The 23225-nt window shown below is 47.5% G+C and overlaps 1 protein-coding gene across 2 annotated transcripts in view; it reads right to left on the bottom strand.

Moving 5' to 3' along the window:
• PTPRT (protein tyrosine phosphatase receptor type T) overlaps window positions 1–23225 on the bottom strand; it is a 1083615-nt gene that overhangs the window by 270706 nt on the left and 789684 nt on the right. For both annotated transcript variants that reach the window (XM_024128402.2, XM_024128403.2), the window contains exons 10-11: window positions 7887–8088; window positions 6443–6545 (exon numbers count right to left, since the gene is read on the bottom strand). In XM_024128402.2, coding sequence (XP_023984170.1) covers window positions 6443–6545; window positions 7887–8088 — 305 coding nt within the window. The remainder of the gene's footprint in view (window positions 1–6442; window positions 6546–7886; window positions 8089–23225) is intronic.

The raw sequence follows: 23225 nt of genomic DNA, 5'->3' as shown, positions 1-23225 counted from the left end.
GAACCCGTGTCCCCTGCATCGGCAGGCGGGCTCTCAACCACTGCGCCACCAGGGAAGCCCAGCTCCTGCACATGTCGCTTCCTCCTCTGGCAGGTCTCAGGCAATACTGCCTCCAGGAAGGCCTCCTGGCCCCTGAGCTCACCAGGCTAATGATGGCTACCTCCACACTGAACTCTCATACAAACCTCCAACCAAGTACACAGGCTCTTCCGCATTGTTTCTTTTTCTGTTTATCTTCCCTATAGACCTGCACATCCAAACGGTAGCCACTAGCATGTGTGACTCTTTATATTTAAACTAATGAAAATAAAACTTTTAAAGATCAGTTACTCCGTCGCACTAGTCCTATTTCAAGTGCTTAATAGCCACGTGTGGTTAGTTATGACTCTATCAGACAGCAGATATAGGACACTTCCATCAACGCAGGCATTTCTATTGGACTGAGCTCTCACAGAAAAGGAGGCAGGTAAAGGCAGGGCCTGCAAAGTGCATCTCTACTGTCCCAGTACCCTGTATCTACCAGGTACCACCAGATTGGCTGAATTCCTTACTTACTTAGCTGTTGTTTTTTTTCTGTTTTTTGGGGTTTTTTTGTTTTGTTTTTTGGACTACCTACGAAAGCCAGACCCTGTCGCAGGGAAAGGAATCCATTAGTGTCAAACTTCCAGGTTGCCTGGAGCTCACAGTTTAGTGAGGGGCATGCAAGAAACGAAACCAAAGAAAACATACAAACAAATGTATAACACAATTAAAAGCTCCTGAAAGAATGATGAAGGAAGCGTACATGGCGCTGTTGAGTAAAACCTGCTAAAGGGACAGAGTAAAAGGAAATGGAATCAGAAACGAAGGTGAGAACCGGATTCAGATGGGCCTTGAATTCCACGCTAAGAAGCTTGAACATAATGCGGTAGGAAGCCAGTGACCCATTTAAGAATTTTAAGCAGGAAAGTTAACTTGATCCGATCTGTGCTTCCAAAAGACCAGTCCACCGGTCCCTCAGTGGGGGAGGGACTGAAGAAAGAGGAACTTAGGACAGGCAGACCAGAAAGCCGCCCTGGCAGGTCAGGAGGGCGGGGTGGAGAGTGGTAGGAGGGAGAAGGAAGAGCTAATCCCCAAGCTCCCAGGGACTGACGGAATGGGAAGGAGAGAGCAGGGGCTGGGGTGGGGGAGGCATCTTCAAGGAAGCCCGCTGCGGGTCCAGAGGAGGGTCTGCTACAGAATCTGGGGCTCTGCCCTGGACTTCCCTTCAGGGACTGCATTACGGGTGATTAATTCACGGCCCAGCTACTTTCTTATGAAGGTTACTACGGCTACACCAGCATGACAGGTGGGGTGTGGGGGAAGAAGGCTTGGCGTGTGCCGAGCTGAATATTAGATTCTAGTCACTATTTGATTGACCTTTTAAGCAATTCTGGGATTCTGTCACTTAAAAACCAATATATCTTTGAAGGCCTGGGGAAAGCAATGCAAAAGCAATAAATCTCCATTGTGGGGTATTAGAAAAAGTGGCCACACTGCCAGGGTGGTTTGGCTGGAGCGATGAGGGTGCAGGAGCCCCCGCACGGCAACCTTCCCTCCCCGCCCCTCCTTGCCTCCCTGCATACTCAGTCCTACCAGTCAGAGCCACAGGGCTTCAGAGGGGCAGCAAGCAGCACAGCAGGGGCTGGGGTTTGGCTCAACCAGGGTCAGAGCATTGCTGGAAGAAGGAGGAAGAACAGCCTGTGTGCGTGTGGCCCGGGGGCTGAGGCTCAGGCGTGAGTCTGTTGGAGAATAGGAAGACTCTCCACTCGGAGAGAGTTACGCTGGGCTTCACAAGTTACCGGCTGCGCCCACGCAACCAGAATTGTCCTGTCTACCCCTCACTCCCTAGGTGGAAGAGGTTCACTCCACAGCATCTCACCAGAAGGTCACCCAGGCATCGTCTGACATCCCAGCCACGAGGAACTCAGAACAGTGAACTCAGAGGCAGGAAGCTAGGTCCGTGGACTGGCTCTACGTGTAATGAGCTCCGTGACCTTTGGGCCAATCACTTAACATCTTAGATTTCAGCTTCTCCTCTAAGATGGAGATGGTATTTCCTGTGCAGCTTACCCACTGGGTAAGTGACGATCAGATGCTACAATGGAATGAAAGGAACTATCAAGTATAAAACACGACTCCGGGCATCCTTGACCCAGTGCATCTAGAGAGCTCTTAGGGTCCTGTGGTCACAGAGCGAGTCTGCTGTTTTCTCAAGGCTCGTGCTTCCCCTGCCTGCAGGACTCCACACCGGTCCGCTTGCCTGGGTTGTGTCCATCTCTCCAGCCCGTCTACCCCTCCTCTCAGTCGATACAGTCACTGTCTCTACCGGCTTCATGTCATCTTGTTTTGCTGGTTTCATGATCCTGTTTCCTTAATGGCTTAATGGTCCCCTCCCTGCCCCGTTCACATGTACACTTACTGGATGATAAGCCTCAGGAGGACAGGTGTGTGTCTCTCTTGCTTCCTGCTATATCCTCATTGCTTACCTCAGTTCCTGCCCAATAAATATTTGTTGAATGACTTAATGGTCAGCTGCCTCCCACGGGGCACTCCAGTGCCCAGAGTTCAAGGTGACAAAGGGTTAAAGTAACTGAAGTCTACTGTGATAGTCCACTGCTGTCACTGCGGTTGTCCCGGAAGCCCTGTTGGCTGGCACTGATTAGTCTCTTCCCTTCTTGGCAAATGCCCAAGCAACAGTCTGAAAATAACTCCAGAAACTGAGTGTCTACCCACCCTCAGTGATCTAGGGCCTTGAGAAGAAAAGCAGCCAGACTTTTCCAGACACCAGGCATTGCCCCTTTGAGCAGTGACATTTATTTTAAATTTTTTTCCGATGGAAATGTCACCAAAATACATCACGTAGGACCTTCTCCTAGGGAGGTGGCGTGGCTAGAGAGATGTGAGTGTTGGCTGAGGGGCGGCTGAACGGGGTTTAAATTGTGCCTGCACCACTCGCTTTTTTCATGGCTTGGGTCAATGCACTTAGCTTCCATGTATCTCAGTTTCCATATCTGCACAACAGGGAAGCTATTACGGCAATGCTGTGAGGAGGCAAACAGTTTACGTAGAGTGACAGGCACTCGGCCGGTGCGCGCTCATCAAATGGAAGCTAGCTGGCTCTTTTAACTTGAAGACGTGGGACCTAATGGTACATTTTTTAGGGTGAACCAGGAACAACAAATGAATACCCGTGGCTGTGAGGGGCAGCAGGGGCTACAGCATGTGGACCTCCTTGTTTCTTGAGTCCCTGTGTCGGTTTTGTAGAGTTGTCCTGTTTTTCACTCCCTGCCAACCGTCATTTCTCACCGCTACTGGGGCACTTCCATTCCCACCTACGAATTTACTGTGGTCTTAGGATGCACGAGCTCATTAAACAGATGTGCAAACTGAGTCTGCAGGCTCAGAAGGAAGGCGTAAGGGGCTTCTCTCTGTGGAGGCTAGAAAAGCTTTCCCAAGAACATGGGTTTGGGATGCTCAGACGACCGATTTGCTGGTCTCTGGAGTCAGGCAGGCCTGGGTACCAGTCCTGGCTTCATCACTTACAGGCTCTGTGACCTTGAACTTTAGTGTCCTCATTTCAAACAGGGAGATAATAGTACTACTCATAGGTTAGCAGAGATTAAATTCTTGGATCATAGGAGTTGCCCAATAAAACATGGTGATAATTACTCCATCTGTGTTCAGCTGACTGAGGAGTTTTCAGAGGTTCACGGACATATAATCTGATTCACCCTGAGGATGGGTCCCTGATCCTCTGTACAAAAATTAACTTGATTCCTATCACTAGGAAGGACACAGATTACTTATTTCTCAGGACAATTAGAAGAGACATTTTTCTGAATCTGTGCCAGAAAGAAGTTAGGGGCTCTTAAGGAAAAAGCAAAGCACCTCCTTCCCCACCCTGAAATCGGGGTCTCGAACAGCTTTGGAAATTTGAACAGGAAGGAAGCGGGCAACACTGTGACCCTATAGTGGGGTGGATTTGCAAAAACCATTTTGAACAGAACTTCCTAAGTTCCACAGAGAAGAAGCAAAGCTAACAAAGGAACTAACTCTCTGACAGCCTGCGCTGCTTTGGCTCACATGTACATCTCATTAAGCTTTGGTGAAATATCTCCAGTCTATTCTTTCCAGATAAGGAAAACTGAAGTTCAGAGAGATTAAGTATCTTGCCCAAGGTCACAGAGCAGCATTAGATCAGCATTTGAACCCAGGTTCACTGCCACCGAACTCACATCCTTTTCATTGCCCCACACAGCAGCCAGAAGACTGTGGGAAGCTGGGCTGAATCCACAGCCACCAAGAAGCCACACAGTGGGGTGCCAGCTGACCAGGTTCTTTTGCTGACAGTTTTGTAGGCTTGTAGCAATGAAAGGTGACACTTGGGTCTACCATAGAAAGGTCCTGGGTTTTAGGGCAGATCTGGCCTCTGACCCTGGGTCAGCTGCTAACTGGGCTTCTCTTTTCTGGGCCAGACTCTTGCCATCTGGGAAGCTTTCTGAGACTCTGAAACATGCCCAATGCTGCTGTATGACAGAGGTGAGAGCTGTGAAGGGGAGGTGAGACATGGATGGCCAAGATGGAATGTGTGATTGGGCACACAGGTCCTGGAGGACCTGCGTTCAAGCTCAGCCTTCCTACTCCCTGTCTGTGAGCCCTTGTGCGTTTCTGAGCCTCAGTCTCTTCATCTGAAAAGCAGGATAACGTATCTCAGTGTATAGAGGGAAGTAAATGACAATGTGGCATAAGAGTAACAGGAAGAAACACAGTAACTCAACACCTCCTTGTGTGATGTCAGAGCCACCATCCGCTCTGGCTCATCACAGGTAGGACAGTCCTGGAACAACCTATGTGTAGACTATAAGGCAAATGTTCTTAGTTCAGGTGCCTACAACCTCTATCCACACCTGTTTGAAAGCCTGAAGACCCACCTTACTTAGGATAGAACACTTTCCAAAGTCTAGAGAATAGATGGGAACTTCCAAACTGGCAGCTGATTCTATCTGCTCCAGTGCCTGTAATTCCTGGGTAGAGTTGGGCCCAGGTTGGCAAACAGGTAACTAGAGCATCTCAATAGCCTCCTTCCCGGCTGATCTCCCAGCCTACAGTATCATAAAAGAGACACTGCATGTGGCTATTCAGTGGCTCCCCAGGGCCCCTCAAACAAGGCTGAGCTTCTCAAACATGGCCCTTGTTCCCACCCCACCACTCCTGCCTTGACCTTTATGCGAAGGCAAATTTAACGATTCCTGGTTGCTCCCCGCGATGGCAAGCTTCCTCCTTCCTCCATGCCTTTGTTCATGCTGGACCCTGTTACCACTCTGGTGAAATCTTAGACAACATTTAAGATATAGCTCAGTGTCACCTCCTCTGGGACTTCTCTCCTGTGAGCTCTTGTAACGGCCTCTGGGCATCTCCACAAGCATGCACTGTAGTGCAGTTATGTTTTCACATTTCTGTCCCCGTAACTAGAGTCTGACTTTCTTTAGAGCATGAGTTATACACAGCTCGTTCACTAGCCTGTCCCAAGCACTTAAACAGTGCCTGACACGGAGTGAGTGCTCAAGAAACGTTTATCGAATGAATGAATAAGTGAATCGTTTTCGTCCCCTGTACGCTGCTCCATTCCTGGCATATAAAATACTCCATGCATGCTCGTTGAACTGAACTGAGCTAATTTGAAAGCTGTTCTACCCAACACTCTTGCTTGGCTTTCAGGGTCTGTAGTCCCTTGAGCTCTGAGCAAAAGCCAGCAGTCAACATTGGAGCTGCTGCCCTTGTACATAGTGTAGCTTATTTAAAAGAGATGACCACCTTCCTGACAGCCGTGAACCCATGGACTTCCATGGGATCAGCTTAGCTTCTGAGATGCTTTCACTGCCTGGAGTGTAGTAGGTACACTCCTGGACTCCAGCAGCCTCTTGTTAAAATCAGCAGTATGACTCTGAATTCAAGTCCCCTGTGGAACACCAAGGCCATAAACTGGACCAGCCCTGAGGTCGTGTCCCTTCATAATCTCTGAGCAGGTTGTTTTTAGCATTCAGTGAATCTGTCTGCTTGTCTGTTAATGGCAGTTGGACACGTAAAGGTGATCTTGCCAGGATACTGTGTTTCTGGGCCTCCAACCGGACTAAATACATTTACCATAGGTATGTTCCAGAAAGTTCTCTCCCAGCCCTCCTCAGGTCCCCATCAGCACATTCCCGCTAAACCAGTCCCAGTGGCCCACAGTAGGGAGACAGGGCTCCTGGCTCAGTATAGCCCCTCTGAACGGGGCTTGGGGCTGTGGACCCTTTTCCTCCAGGAAGCCTTGCTCCTGGCCAGTCTTGCCCATGGGCATTGCCAGTGACATCATTCAGCTGGAGGCATGCACGGTGCAGAGAAGGAAAATGGCAAACGCCAGGTTAAGTACCCTCCTCACCTGACAGGGGCTCCCCGAGACTGAGCGGGCTTCAGCATCACTGTGATGGTCGTGTCTGTTTCATTCAGTGGGGTGTCTGTGTCGTATTCAGGCATCGATGGAGCTGGACAGAGAACAGAGAGAAGGGAGCTTAGCAAAGGTCTCAAAGCCCTCTCATCACCTCCCTCAAGACACTCAGGATGCCTAGAGAGGAGGTGTTTGGGGAAGGGTAGGATGAGAGTCACATGGCATCCCAGGCTTTCAGCAAAGGAGGTCCTGACTTCCAACCTGCCCGTAGGTTCCTTCAAGGTACAGAAGAGTCTGGAGAAGGGTAGCAATGATGTGGCTGGTAACCCTCATGAATCAAGAAGTTCCATACCAAATAAACAGATGAATGCAGGAAATATAAGCACCTAAAGATGTGAGTGCAGAGTCAACCCTAAACATATCTAAAATGCAAATGCAAATTACAGCAGTGATGAGCTAGTTCCTCTTATCTTTTTTTTTCTTCCTGAGACCCTCCCTTCTGATAGAAGTGTAACTAAATCTAACCCCTTGGGAAGGTAATTTAGCCATTTGTATTAAGAGCTATTAAACCCACATCGCTTTTAATTCACTATTTCAATTCCTGGAATTTAATCCTAAAGTCATAATCCAAGCCAAGAAATTAAACTTTATTCTGTAACATGTTTATTGAAGCATTATTTTATAAAAACATGGAAGCACCAAATATATCCAACCACAGGGGAAGGTTTAATTAAATTACGTCCATCCACTTGACAGAACATTATAATGAAAGCAATGTAGCAACATGGAAGATGCTTATGGTTTAAGGATAAGTGGAAACATTAAGCTACAAAAAACACGGTGGGTCTGTATCTATGCAAAATATGGATGCAGACCAGAACTGCATGCGTATTCTGAAAAAAATGTAAACTGTAAAAAAGGGGTCTGAGATAATTCTGCTTTGATGCTGTCTGGTGGGGGAGGGCGCCCTACTGGTGATGGCAGGTGACATCCTGGACTGCTATGGCTCTGTAACAGTCATTCACTCATTTGTTTGTTCATTCATTCATCAGACGTTTTATGAGAACCTGTGCTGTGCCCTGCACTGCCAAAAGGAATACTCCTGAAACTCAATCACATTTTTACAAACCAATTTGTATGGGGAAAATGTACTACTTAAGGCAACTGTGTGCTAGATAAATTATTTGGTGAATCACTCAGCAACCCCTCTGGTCTAGTCTAATTGATATATTTTTTATACTTTAGGAAGTTCATGGATTAGGTTTTCTTCATGGGATTACAGCAGTGACACACAAGGGACTGCACTGTCCTTGTTGCTCCAAAGTCACATGGTGACGGTTGGCTCTGCCCTTTTTCACTCCCAGGGATATTAGGAATGGAAAAAACCACCACCACCACCTTTCTTCCTTTCCCCCTTTCCCCCTTCTAGGACAGATACCTGAAATTTTGGTGGCGATCCTGGTGGTAACAGGGGGCCCAAAGCCCTTTGCTGTGCTGGCCTTGATGGTGAAGGAGTAGGTGGTCCCGGGGTACAGACCCACAAAGAGGTGGTGGGTTTCATTCCGAAGCTTGAACACTTTGCCCCTCTGGCTGGAGAGGTCGGCACTCGGGTCCAATGAACCCACGGCCTTGTAGTTGATCTGTACAAGGAACCAGCAAACAAACATATCAGTGCCTCACCCAGGAAGCTGGGTGGAGTCCGTATGGAGGAACATCAGGGGAGGAAGGCAGAAGGCGTCTGAGCTTGGTCAGCACTTCTGCTGTTAGCATCCACCTTACAGATGATCCCAGTCTCCCAACACTCCATGGCTGAGGCTCTGGAGCACCGCTATCCAATAGAAATACAATTTAAGCCACAGACATAATTTTCAATTTTCTAATAGTCACATTAAAGGAAAAAATGTAAGAACATAAAGTAAAATAAATTTTAGTAATACATTTTGTTAAACCCAGTAGATGTAAAATGTTATCATTTCAACCTGCAATCAAAAAAAAAAATTAATGAAATATTTTCTATTCTTTTATTCGTATTAGGTCTTAGCAATCAAGTATATATTTTACCATATGGTGCATCTCCATTTGGACAAGCCACATTTCAAAAGCGCAGGGATCCCGCGTGGCTACTGGCCATCACAGTGGACAATGTGGCCACAGAGCAGTGTCCAAGTGTAGCATCCTGATAAGAATTATCTGGAAGGCTAGTTAAAAATGCAGCTCAAGGGCTTCCCTGGTGGCGCAGGGGTTGGGAGTCCGCCTGCTGATGCAGGGGACGCGGGTTCGTGCCCCGGTCCGGGAAGATCCCACATGCCGCGGAGCGGCTGGGCCCGTGAGCCACGGCCGCTGAGCCTGCGCGTCCGGAGCCTGTGCTCCGCAACGGGAGAGGCCGCAACAGTGAGAGGCCCGCGTACCGCAAAAAAAAAAAAAAAAAAAAAAAAAAATGCCTCACGCACCCCGCTACTCCACGTGGTGCTCTCTGGTGCCCTCTTGTGCATTATCTAGTCTGTCTTCCCTAAAACCTTGCTGATGTCAGCATATTTATTCTCATTTTAATGCTGGAGAAACTGAGGCTCAACTGGCAACAATTTGTACTAAACCAACGCTTTTCGAAATATCCATGGTGAAGACCCATTTCTGTTTCCCAGTCCACTGCAGACCTATAATGGTCCAAAGACCACATCACACATGACTCATCATGTGAGTTTGGCAATAACCAAACTGTTCTACATTATGGGCAAGGAGACGTGTCCACTGACCACACATACGGGTGTCACAGCAATGTCCAGGTCCTAAAAAGTTTCTAGATGCTCACTGTTAACTTCTGCACTTATCCTGCTGTGAATGTAACAAAACAGCTGGCACCCCTGGCACTGGCCCCCAAGGATCACACTCTGAGAAGCACATTTCTAAATTACGCAGCTGTTAAAGAGGCAAACTCAGGTTTTTTTTGTTTATCTAGTTTGTTCTATTAAAAGTGTTTTATTAGAGTATAATATATATACAGAAAATTATACAGCTCAATGAATTTTTACTAACTGGACAGGACCATCTAACTACACCCAATCAAGAGACACGACATTACCAGACCCGAGATTTTCCCCTCATGCCCCCTTCCAATCCTTTCCCTCCTCGCCCCAGCACGGATACCCTCTACCCTGATTTCTAACAGCACAGACTAGCTCTGCCTGGCTTTGAACTTTATATAAATGGAATCGTACAGAGTGTGCTCTTTAGTGTCGGCTTCTCTCTCTCAACGTCCTGTGTGAGATTCATGCGGCTGTCACATGCAGCCATAGATCATGCACTGTCACGGTTATTTGGTGTCCTATCACTAACCCAAGACTAAACCCAGATCTGTTGGGTTTCATTCATTCATTCACTCATTTGCTCCTCCACAACCATCCCCCGCATACTCCTGTACTATTCCAGGACCTGCACTGTGTGCTCCCATGCCCTAGCAAATGAACGCAATGAACACCGGCTAGGCTCTGTCCTCAAGGTCTTCTGTTCTAGAAAGAGGTAAGTCAACTACACAGACACCTCACATCACTTTGTCTTTTGTCAGGAATGTCCCATGCTTGTCAGGAAGGCCAAATCCAGGCAGAAAAGGTAATATACCAACTTTACTTCAAAAATAAGCAGTTGGCTGTTTCTGGCTAGGGCACCAAATGTTCTGGAGAAAGCAGTAACTTCTCTATCCCCTATGAAGCAGGAGCAGTGCAGTGTAGCAACTGATGTCACATGTCGAGGACAGAGGCCAGACTTTGTCTGAAGCTCGGTGAGCCCAGGAGGAGAAATGTACAGAACTGAAGGAATTGGCCATAGTGCTAGCAGAGCTGGCAGCGGCACCCATCTAGCAGATCCCTGGGGCGGGGGGGGCCCGGTCACCCCGCCTACTCCAGGCCTTCTCAAAGGCAAGCACTGCAAACATCTGCCTCTCTTTGTTTGAGGGCTTTTTCCCTGGGTACTGACAGGAAGTGCTGGTTAATTCACACCCCCAGAGACTGGATTAATGGGAGTTGATAAATACATTCCACGGCTCCTCTTGGGATACCCCTGCAGCATGCCTGGGATTTCCCTGAGGGATGCCACTCCACTTGCCTCCATAGGTAGTTGATTGGAAAACACACCCATCGTTGGCTACTTTCTTTCCCTTCCCCACCCCCTAGTATTTCCCACACTTAATAATCTGCTCGTGTTCAAATCCTTGTCTCAGGCTCTGCTTCTGAGAAATGCCAAACTAAGGCGAAGTGCTCAGGGAGGCATCTCAGGGGAGAACTGAGCTAATACCTGGGGGTGATACAGAGTCAGAGTAGAGGAAGGAACACTCTAGATTCTAGGCAGAGGGAACTAACCAGGCAAAGACCTGGGGTGGGAAAAGGCTTGGGAGGACCAAGAAAAGTCCAGTGTTGACTGGATAGTGGTGAGCAAACAGGAGAGCTGTGTGCAGCTGGATTCCAGTTTTCCCCAGTGGCAGAAGAAGGCAGATGTTTGGAGAGCTCTGCCTGTGTCTGCTAACCCAGGCCACCAGGGGAGAAGTCGTGCTGGAGCATCCTTTGCAAATTCTGCCCCCGTCCCCTGCCAGGGCTGATGGCAACTACATTGATATACAGACAATGGGTGGTAAAATTCATGCCTTATTTACTAGCCAATTCCTTTTCTGTGCTCCAAATTCAATCCAGAAGCGACTCAATTTCCACCTAGCTGTCAATATAATATACTGTGCTCCCCTGCTCTCCTAACCTTTCCTGCTATTACAGGATCCTCACTTACTTGTAATGAAACACTATGAATAAATCAATGTATGTTAATATAGCGTGTCTTCAATTTTTTATGAAGGGCTTCACCAAATCTAATTCCCACTGCTTTGTCAGAAACAGTCTTTGAAAAATTTAACTTTCAAGTTTTACGAAGGTAGTGAGGGATCGGGCTGGGGAGGGAAAGAAGGAAGGTGAGAAAAATTGAATGGGATGGAGCTGGGACCGTAAAACGCACCCTGCAATGTGACTCTTCATTGGGAAGTGGAGAGAGAGGAAGATTTGTTAGAATAGCAAACATAAAATAAGGAGGTAGTAGGGGGAAAGAGTGCTGAGCTGCCTATCTGCCCTGGGCTCCAGGGATGGGGCTCTGGCTGCAATGAAGAGCTCAAGGCCACCCCAGTCTCTCCCGGTCGCTCTCAGTGGGATCCCCAGCCACAAGCCAGAGTGAGCACTTCATAACAAGAATCCAATCACCCCTTGGAATCAAAAGAGCAATGGTTTCCCATAGCTTTCGGGATTAGGACCACGTTCTTACCCTGTGGTTCTCCACCACCTCACTGCATGAGCTTGCCTCTCCTGCCCTTCTATTTTTTTAAAAAAATTTATTCATTATTTATTTATTTTGGCTGCGCCAGGTCTTAGTTGTGGCATGCGGACTCTTAGTTGCAGTATGCATGTGGAATCTAGTTCCCTGACCAGGGATGGAACCCAGGCCCCCTGCATTGGGAGCGTGGAGGCTTATCCACTGGACCACCAGGGAAGTCCCCTCCTGCCCTTCTATCTTGCATTCCAGGACTTATTTCAGTGTCTGAAAAGAGCCATGGTCCCTACTGTCACAGGGCTTTTGCACCAGCTATTCTGCCAGCTCAGATACTTTTTTCCCTCCCTTCACCTTGTTAGTGACTCCTCATCCTAAGATCTCAAGTAAAATGACACTTTTCATGAGCACCTTCCCTGACTTCCAGGTCCTCCTATTTTATGTTCCCAGAGTCACATGGCTCTCCTTTGAACCACTACTTTTATACTGAACCATGAAATTATTTCATTGATGAGTCCCTTTTCCATCAGCCCAGGAGTCAAAAAAGTAAAGCCTGAAAGCCAGATTTGGCTCATCGTCTGTTTTTGTAAATAAAATCTGACCAGAACACAGCCCCACCATTATTTCTGTACTGTCTGTGATAGCTGCTGACACGCTACAAAGGCAGAGTTAGGTAGTTGTAGCTCCACAGCCCACAGAGTCTAACATATTTACTCTCTGACCCTGTATAGAAAGAGTCTGCTGAGCCCTGGACTAGACTTTAAGCTCTAAGAGAGCAAAGGTCTTATGTGGTTTTTGCTCCACATTTTTCCCCTTGGATAAATGAATGAATGATCAAACCAGGTTATGTGGCTTGAGCAATTTGCTTAACCTCTCAGAGTCTTGGGCTCTTGAAGGGTAAAATACCCCTTTTAATTCCAGTTTCTGTTTTGATTTATATTGCAGAATGACCTACAGCTTCTTTACTCCTGGAAGGCAGCCCCTTTGTTCAGAAGTAAGTCCCCAGGGGGGAGTCCATGAGTGACTTTAGTCTGTGCATCAAGGCTCCAGCTGCCATGGACCAGGGAACATCTTGGGAAGAACAGGCAGCCCTTCCACCGTGGGCTGACGAGGAGGGGGCAAGACAGGCGGGGAGAACAGAAAACAATTTCCCTCAAAGAGCCTATCAGGAAGGGCTTGCTTGCGTATTGAACGTGCTTAGATTGAGCCAGGCTGTGCTCCAGGCACCGGGCCAGGTACAGGGTTAGACCACCGAGGTTCCACGTTCAAAGAGAGCAGTTGACAAGTTTCTGGGCCTGAGGATGAGATGGTGGATGGTGGTTAAAGGAAGATATGAGATAAAGTAGAGCTGAGGGAAGTGGCCAGGACTCAGAAGCAGGTCGTCAGAAGATGCAGTCATGAAGAAAACACCATTTTGGAGCACTTACTCTGTGCCAGGCACTGTGAAGAGGGACTCACATAAAAATCATCTCATTTAATCCTTAAAAAAAAAATGGTGTGGATTCTTTATGGTTATTCCCATTCCTCAGCTGAGGAAACTGAGGCCAAGAGAGGTGACATGGTCAAAGTGCGAGCCAGGGTGAGGACAGCTCTGCGTGTGATCAGGCAGCTTGCTGGAAGGACGGATGGTGACCCTCCATTCATGAAGTGTTCTCTGATGCCTCGGTTTCACCACAGTGAAACCTATTGTAAAAGTGTTTACAGGCATGGTCTTTTCCATCTTCTTGACTTCCAAGGCAAATGTATAAAAGGAGACCAGTTCAAGGTAATCTCCTCTTGTTAGAAGTATAGTGTTGATGCTTTGGTTCGCTGACAATTTAAAGGTAAAATGTGAACATGTTTCCTTCTGAAGAACAGTGTGAATGCACAGATGGCTGCAATGTACATGCCAGTGACTTCTTGGCCATGGGGCCCTTGTGTTTCCTAGAGAGCTGAGGCCTAGAATAACAGCAGAAAAATGATTATGACCAACACACATATTGCTTTTCCTGGGTTTCTAACACTGTTGAGCCAGTGAGGGAGTGCAGGGACTTGCCACTTCTGTGCACAGACAACTACTGCTTTTGCTTCCATTGTGATTGAATCATTCTCTCCATCAACAGATGTTCACCAAGAACCAATTCTGTGTTGGACTCTGTTCTGAGCTCTTGAGAAACACTGGTGAAGAAGACCCAGTTCCTGACTTCGGGGACCAACGGAGGCATTGGTAGATATTGCAGGTAACCAAATTCTTTGGGAACAGAGACCTGGGAGTAACTGCTTCTGCCAGAGAGAGTGAGGACAGCATCCCAGAGAAGCTGCAAGAGCACTGGGCTAGGCTAGTGGTCCTCAGCCTGGACTCCAAAGCATATGCGCTGAAGACCTTTTAAAAAGTACCAATGCTTGCACCCACTCCACGCTAATTGAATCGAACGTTTTGGCTACAAAGACCTGGACATCAGTACTTTTTTTTTTTTTTTATCAGTACATTTTAAAAGTTCTCCAGGAGATCTGACTGGGCAGCCAGGGCTGAGAATGCTGGATCTGAGCCCTAAAGCGTGAAGGCGATTAAGCAGAAGAACTATGAAATATGGCACATGCCAAGGAAAAGTATCCTAGAACAGCATGCTGGAAGGAACTGGAAACTCACCATTGGCATATCACAGTGATAGTTGCTGAAGGCAGGATTCATTAATGAATGCTAAAGTTGGTGGGTGAAATGAAGGAGAAATGGAATATTTGCATAACATTATCTCTCCCCAAATGTAATAAGACCACAAGTTCTTTGATAACCGTCCTCCCGCTAGGTGGAGCCTAATTTCTCTCTCCTTGAGTGTGGGCTGGAGCTAGTGACTTACGATGGAAAAGGGAAAAATGTAGCTTTAAAGCGAAGAGATCTGGCAGACAAGGGCTTAACCAAGGGATCAAGGTCAATGTTGCCAATGACAAGTCACGTTGAGATCAAGGGCTTCCTGGTATGTGATGAGAAGCATACATACCACCTGTGGTCTTCTTCCCCAGAACCTCCGTCCATTCATGAGACAATATCAGACTAGCCCAGACTGAGTAATGGTCATCACTCTTAAAAAATGTCAGAGTCATAAAGACAAGAAAAGCCCGAGAAACTGTCATAGATTCAAGGAAAATAAGGAGACACGACACCTAAGTGGTATGTGGGCACCTAGAAGGAGAAAAAAACACCTAGGGAAAAGCTTGGGACATCTGGGGGAAAAAAAAAAAAGTCTGGAGTTCAGTCAATAGTAATGCACAGATGTGAAGTCTCGGTTTTTGTTTTTGTTTTAATTAATTAATTTATTTTTGGCTGCGTTGGGTCTTTGTTGCTGAGCGAGGGTTTTCTCTAGTTGCGGCGAGCGGGGGCTACTCTTCGTTGCAGTGTGCGGGCTTCTCATTGTGGTGGCTTCTCCTTGTTGCGGAGCAGGGGCTCTAGGCACGTGGGCTTCAGTAGTTGTGGCATGCAGGCTCAGTAGTTGTGGCACACGGGCTTAGTTGCTCCGCAGCACGTGGGATCCTCCTGGACCAGGGCTTGAACCCGTGTCCCCTGCATTGGCTGGCAGATTCCTAACCACTGCGCCGCCAGGGACGCCCCCGTGAAGTCTCAGTTTTGATAAACATACCACGGCTAGGGAAGATGTTAACATTTGGGGAAGTTGTGTGAAGGGTACGGAACTCCCTGTACTATTTTTGCAACTTTTTGGGGGGTAAATTTAGAATTATTTCAAAATAAAATGTTTAAGAAACCACAACAAAATGTGGCATGCTGGGTTTTGGTACCTGTGAGGTCTCTGTGGCTGCAGAATAGAATCTACAACCAATATTCAGTGAGCTCTGGACTTGGCCCTGTGCTAAGAACTGGAGAGCCTTCAGAAACTTACAGTCCAGTGCAGGAGATGGGCATGACCACAGGAATGAGTCATAAAGGCACGTGTAGTTTACTGCTTTGAAGGAAGGGAAAATGGTTCTTGGGAGCATCTAGTAGAGAAGGCTTCTGGGGTCCAGAAGTCTTCACCATAGAGTGTGAAGGTGTTAGCCACATGACGGGGGTGGGAGAGAGGATGGGGGGAAGTGATGGGAGTCAGAGAGTGAAGGAAGAGGAGGCCAGAGAGATGCCCTTGGGCAGGAGGGCTACTGACCTATGAGTGCTTTTGTGCAAATAAGAAAAAGGCATTTCTCTAGGCAGATGCTGACCCCCGCCTCCCAATCCCAGCCCCCTGTACGTCAGTGAGCTGAAAGTACCGTTGTGAGAAGGAAAAAATATGCCTTTCTTAATGCCTAGCCATAGTCCTCCTGACAGATACAGGAGGTAGCTTAGTGGGTTTCATCCCCTTGGCGGTATAGTGTACAACCCATGCGACAGTTTGTGACAGTCCTGCATTGAGGTCAGGTCATGGAAGTCTTTATGTGAACGTTCAAATGCTTGGATTTTATCTTGAGGGCAGCAGAGAGTCATTAAATGGGAGGGATACAGCATCATACCTGTATTTAAGAATTGTGCTACTAAAATTGTGGTCCAGAGACAAAATACCATCAGCATCGCCCAGGAGCTTGTTAGAGATGCAGATCAGGGGCCCATCTCAGACCTACTGATCAAAATGTCTGGGGTTGGGTCCAGGAACCTGCATCTTAACAAGTTCTCCAGGTGTGATGCTCATGCATGTTGAATTGGCAGAGGCACCTTCGCTGGCGAGGGTACGGGGTTCTGAACTGACTGGAGGAACAGTCAGGGCCTGGCTCTCATCCAGATGACAGGGGACAAAGAAGGCCTGGTTCGGACTGGAAGCTGAGGGGAGGGAGAGAAGGGGGTGAATCTGAGAGCTGTTGAGCTCTGGCTGGTGAAGGGTAAGGTCCCTAGAGATGTAGGAATGGGGTAGAGCCCACACGTGGCACCGGGCCCAAAGCGGGATGAGTCTCTTCAGGGAACTCCCGGGGAAGATCTGTGAATGTCCACCAGCCTGATCCTTCGGATGCTGCTGACATTCAGGAATGAGAAGAGCCGGGGAGGGGAGACCATTGGATTTTAGCCTTGCAGAACCTTTGCTGAAACCTAGATCCACCACGTACCAGCGACTGCATTACTAGGATATATTTTGTAACCTCACCAGCCAAAGTGCTCTACTAACTATCGGATGGGGCACAAACCCCTGGGTAGGCACTGCCCGGCTTCTCTGGTTCCTAAGGCTGAGCTCCAAAGTCAGGGGCCCAGACTGTGCGTTGGGCTGGCTAGGCCAGGGCCTGCCTGGGCAATGCTCCTTTCCAGGCGCTGCCAGCACAGGGAATGATGCCTGCGATTTGCTGGGTACAAAAGTCCTGCTGTCGCCCTGCAGGGAGCTTGTTCTAGTCTTGTGTGGACTCCCTTGGTCGCCAGGGATGAAAGATGTTTTCCCAACTTGGCTTTTGCCGATTTCCAATCAATATCCTGTTCTCTGCTTTCAGATGGTTTCCTGGTGGCTCTGGGATCAAACACTAGGAGAAAGCAAGCTCGGAATACAACTGGCCCAGGGTCATTAGTATTCACCACCCAGCAACCAAAACTGAGAGGCTGGCCAGTAGGTGATAATAACAAGAATTAACATGTACTGAGTGCTTCCCATGCACGCCCCACTCTCTTCCCTAAATCACCACCCTGCCCCTCAGATCCCAGGCAGACTTCAGGTGGTGTCTTTCTGTCAATACATGACCCCCCTACTAGCATCTCAGCCCCTCCAAGCCTCACCACTGGGCTACTTCTCCGTCTCCTCTCCCCTTCTCTCCCCCACAGGGGAGGGATATTCTGACAGTTTCACTCTTTCAAACTGCTCCGAATTTCAAAGATGCTGTCAGATTCCCATAACGGGGCCACCACCAACTCTGAGGGCTCTAAGCTTTTTCTTCCTAAACTGTCATAATGCAGCTTAATAATATGAAGCTTAAACCTCCTTTCGGCTTTTAATCTCGTGCTGGGGTGTCCTGGGTGCTACGATTTTATTATTTTCACAGAAGTCTTTTTGCTCAATGAGTCTGTCTAGTGATATTCCCAATTGCTTTTACTCTGCATTGCAATATTTCTCAGGTTTCTAAGTGTAAGCTGCTTGCCTTCCAACTTCACACTCAGCTGACTGCTGTTCTGCTGAGTTTAACCTGGTTAAGTTGCTAAATTGCATGACCAATTCCTCTCTGGTTGGCTTTGGGCATGGAGATGAGAGAGAAGTTGAATAATCCCTTGACCCTGCTCCCTGGAACCCTGCAGCCCCACCAATGGCCCTTCTGGCAGAGACAGCCTGGGGAAATCCTTCACTGAGGCCAAGGCCTGGATGCTATTTATTCATTGCTATAACTGCCAACACCGAGCTTGGCACAGAGTAGAAGTCGATGAGATTTGCAAATAAATGAGGATTAATAATGAAAATGTAATAAACTTCAGAATGTGGTACAGCTGGGTTTGAAATGAAGTCATTCTGACGCCAAAGTCCAGCATTTTCCACCCAGAGCTGCCACTTTGCCCTTAGCCCTCTGTGCATGTATGTGACCAGCTGCCAGGGGGACCATTGGCTGTGGGTATCGGCAACCGTCAGGCTCTAAGGCTCTGCAGTGGGTCTGTCTGGGCCTGCTTCCCCACAGAGGGACTTACCAAGCATCCCTGCAGCTGGGTCCATGACTCAATTAAATTATGTATTTAATAATTAACGAGGCCTAAGTTGCTGAAGCTCTTGTCCTCTGGGGTCTGAGTTTCCACCTCTGTATAAGTAGAAAGGCCCTTCAGTGCTTTCCCATTTTTGGTGCCTTTTAAAAATGGCCACACATCCTGGACAGCCCTCCCACCAAGGGGTAGAACTTATGTCTCCCTCTGGAGTCTAGGAGAACTTGTGACTGCTTTGACCAACAGAGTGTGGAGTAAATGGTGCTGTATGGCTTCAGAGACTGGATCATAAAAGGCAATGCAGGGCTTCCCTGGTGGCGCAGTGGTTGAGAATCCGCCTGCCAATGCAGGGGACACGGGTTCGAGCCCTGGTCCAGGAAGATCCCACATGACGCGGAGCAACTAAGCCCGTGCGCCACAACTACTGAGCCCGCGTGCCACAACTACTGAAGCCCTCGCACATAGAGCCCGTGCTCTGCAACAAGAGAAGCCACCGCAACAAGAAGCCCGCACACTGCAGCCAAGAGTTGCCCCTGCTCGCTGCAACTAGAGAAAGCCCACGGGCAGCAATGAAGACCCAATGCAGACAAAAATAAATAAATAAAGAAATTTATTTAAAAAAAAAAAAAAAAAGGCTATGCAGCTTCTGACCTGTTCACAGGGGTTGGTCAAGTCTACAGCATCTAAACTGTTGTGTTAAGAAGTTTAAGCCTGTGGGATGGCCATGCTGTGAGGAAGCACAGGGCACATGAAGAGGCCCAGCTGAATCAAGTCTTTGAGTCCTACTGTCCAGGCACCAGACTGGTAAGTGCGCAAGCCTCCAGATGATTCCAGTTCTCAGCTGACTAGTCACCCCCGGCCATTTGAGTCTTCTTCGCTGAGCCCCTAGATGTCATGGGGCTGAAACAAGCTAGGCTTTTTCAAATTCCTAACCCACAGAATCTGTGAGCATTTATAAGGTTGTTGTTTGATGCCACTAAATTTGGGGGTGGTTTGTTACACAGCAATAGTAAGTAGAACATCATTTGTCCATTAGACTTGAGAGTTTCTTGAGAGCGTGGATACCATTTTATTCACTTTTGTAGCCCCAAAAGGAAACATAGTATATGCTCAATAAATACATGCTACCTTCTTAACCAAGTGATCAAAGTTAACAACTCTAGTAATGAGAAATATGGACATCAGGTGCCTCCCGATAAGAGGCTCTGGAGGAAGGAATATCCTTTATGTGGTAGTTTTGCCAAAAACGCATAGCCTGAATTAAAGAACAGTCTACACAATGACTGACCAGTACTCTTCAAAAGTGCCAAGTTCACAAAAGACAAAGACTGAGGGGCTGTCCCAGACTAGGGGGAAACGAAGGCATAATAATAATAATTGCAATCAATGTAGGATCCTGGATTGGAAATAGGACAACAGTGGGAAAACAAAGTAAAACTTAAATAAGGTCTGTAGATTACAGTAGTCACATATTGTAGTTTAAAATATTCATCAATGTTAACTTCCTCGCTTCATACATTTCACTGTGGCCATGTGTGATGCTAACATTAAGGGATGATGCATATGTGGGAACTGTACTAATTTTGCAATTTTTCTGTAAGTCTAAAAGTATTTTAAAATTAAATATTTTAGAAAAGAAAGAACAAAAATAAATGTTTGCTAAGTCACATTGATTGGCTAGTCTGGAATCATGGAACCACAGGTCGGAAGTCAAAGGCTCAACCCTCTGCTTCTCACTTCCCTGTAGAAATTCATTGCAATAACAATATGAGTTAATACTTATTGCCATTCAACTCTGCCAGGAGCCATGCCAAGCGCTGTCCATGAATGACTCATTTAATCACCACAAGTTTCTGAGTCTGGTACCATTATTCTTCCCATTTTACAGATGAGGAAACTGAGGCACGGGGAGAATAAGTAATTTTGCAGGGTTCTCACAGGTAGTAAGTGCCAGAGCCAGACCTGGAACTCAGGCAGTGGGGATCTAGAGTCCCCCTGCTTAACTAACCTCAGTGCTCTGACAAGTGCCTCAGTGCCATGATGAGTGGCCAGTCTTGTTTCCAGGGTCTGGGAGACCAGAAACTGCTGGGGGAAACCTGTTTGGCAAAAGGTCAGCTGGAGTGAGAGGACACACCTGAAGTTTGGAAGGACAGGGAGAGCTCCTGGTTAGAGAGCTGGGGACAGGGATGCCAAAGTTAAGGAGAGCTGGGGTAGAAGTAAATTTGGAGATTGGAGGGAGACCAGTGGGCTGCTACCTGACTGAATTTTCCACGCCCCCCAGAGCCTTCCTCCTTCCAGCTTGGAACTTCTGGCCTCCTTGTCAGAAGGTGAAGGCAGGGGGCAGATTTGCGCAGCCTTTCCTTGGAGAAATCCATTGATCACATAATCACACATTCTGGGTCAGCACGGGGCTGAAGGCTGAAGTTTCACTCCATCACATTTTTCCTTCATTCAGGATTTTTCTCAAGAAATTAAAATAGAATTGATTTTTTCTCTCCCACCTCCCCTAAATTAGGCATTAGGAAAGGGGGAAAAAAGGGTGGGCATATTGGAGATCTGAGCATCAGTTCCATCTAGCAGAATAGCATTTGGAAGATGTATTATTAGCCCCTATTATTATGGGAAGGCTTTGTGAAAGTCTCTTTTTTTTTTTTTTTTTGGTTGTATCTCCTCCTCCCCCCAAGAGATGAAAGCTTTTGTTTTTCTCCCTTTTTCATTAAAATGATCTTTTATTCTAACACTCTTTTCTGTTGGTCTCAGGTGAGAAGCTCCTCTTCTAATCTTGCAAATGTGGGATTTCCCCAGAAGCAGACACACAGCAGGTGACCTTGCTATTTATGGAACTGTCATTTCTGGTGAGATAGGTCATTGGGAACCTCCTATTCTGTGGTGACCCCAGGCTCTCAGCTGGGTCTAGAATAGAACCTTACAGCCAGAGGGAGCTTTTCTATTTACAAACAGTCAGGAGAAACCAAGGCTCAGAGAGGTTAAGAGGCACATCTAGGGTCACACAGCAGGTAGATCTTCTCTGAGAAGGCAGCTGTGGGATTACGAAACAGCTTGGGAGGGAACCAGAAAACCTAGGTGCAAATGCTGATGCTTCCTCTTAACAGATGGTTGTCTGCAAGAGCACTGCCCACTAGAAAGAGAATGTGAGCCACATCCGTAATTTTGTATTTCCTAAGAAATAATTTATATTTCTTTAAAATTAAAAAAAATTAAAGAAATAGGCGATACTTATTTTTAAAATATATTTCACTTAAACTAAGATGTCCACAATGTTATTATTTCAACATATATTCAACACACCATTATTAATGAGATATTTTACATTCTGCTTTCCTACTGGTTGAAATCGGTGTGTAGTTTACACTTCCTGCACATCTTGATTCGGATTAGCCATAGATCAAGGGCTTAATAGTCAAGAGTCACTAGCAAAATTTTCCCCATGAAATTTTAATTCTACAGGTCTGTTGTCTAGCTGTATATGGACTCTACACATACCTGCATAACTGTTTTGGTACTTTACGTATAGCGTGAAATGCATATGAAGAGGAGGATTTTTTTCACCACCCATGCCCCAAGAACAAATTTTCACCTCTTGGGGGCAACAGCACCCTTGTTAAGAATGCATGGTCTAGAACAAGTAGTAACAGCACTGAACTTTGGGTTCCTATCTGTAAAATGAGGATTGGTGAGTGGACAAAATGAGGCAGGTTTTGTGGGAACGCATCTGGTAGCGCCGAGTGTGGCACGGATGCTAAGAACCAAGTTGAACTGGTGCTTCCGACACATTGTTCCCTCCCGCGTGGGGGGTGGGGCCCAGGTGTTAGGCTCCTCCCCAGCCTGCAGGCAGCTCCAGGCTGCTTGCCATCTGCCCAGGTCCTCTCTCCTGCCTCAGGGGATTCCACCAAGCTGTCACATAAGAGACTGGGATGCTGTCCTTCAGCCTGGCCACAGCCCAGCCAATGGCAGCAGGAACTTGTGGACCACAGCTTCAACGCCTCCCCTCCCCTACTGGACACAGAATTGATGCCGAAGGGCCAGGCGACACCCTTGAGGGGCAGCCCAGGTCTCCTGACGCCGTGACCAGGCTTCTCTTCCCTCCTTTGGATGCTCACTGGCAGGGGGTGGTACCCAGGCTTACTATCTCTGCAGAGACACATGTCACATGTCCCAACCCCACCCACCCCACCCCTGCAGTCTACCCCAGAACTGAGAGGTTGCTAAGTGTGGGCTAAGGTGGCTTCTCCCCTTTTTAAAAGCCCATGCCCTCTGCAGATGAAGATAAAGATCCGATGTCCCAGCTCCCCAGAGACTCTGGCACCTTCTTCCCTTCCCAGCCTGATCCTTCGTAGTGGCTGGTAGGATCCATCTCTGAACCTGTGGCTCCCAAGGAGTTCTAACTTGTCACTGATAACCATCTCTACCCAGTTCTTCCTTGTGTCCCACCTGAGTGACACATGCCCTGGAGGCAATGCTAGGGGTCATTGGGGAATCATGTAGAATGCCTTTGGAGACAGGGACCTCAGTCCCTCCTAGTCACTCTGCTCTCCCGCTGATTCCATCGACTCTACACGGCACACGTGAGCGGGGCTTACTGCAAAGACAATGACTTGGTGTCCTCAGCTGGGGATGGAGAGTAAAACCTACGTGGTGGACATCTGACATCTAATAAAATTAGAAATGAAAGAGAAGTTGCAACAGACACCGCAGAAATACAAAGCATCCTAAGAGACTACTACAAGCAACTGTATGCCAATAAAATGGACAACCTGGAAGAAATGGACAAATTCTTAGAAAGGTATAACCTTCTAAGACTGAACCAGGAAGAAATAGAAAATATGAACAGACCAACCACAAGTAATG

This window comes from Physeter macrocephalus, chromosome 14 (assembly GCF_002837175.3).
Source record: "Physeter macrocephalus isolate SW-GA chromosome 14, ASM283717v5, whole genome shotgun sequence".
NCBI classification, from domain to species: domain Eukaryota; kingdom Metazoa; phylum Chordata; class Mammalia; order Artiodactyla; family Physeteridae; genus Physeter; species Physeter macrocephalus.
The sequence above is the reverse complement of the archived record's forward strand: the minus strand, read 5'-3'. Positions and strand labels throughout refer to the sequence as shown.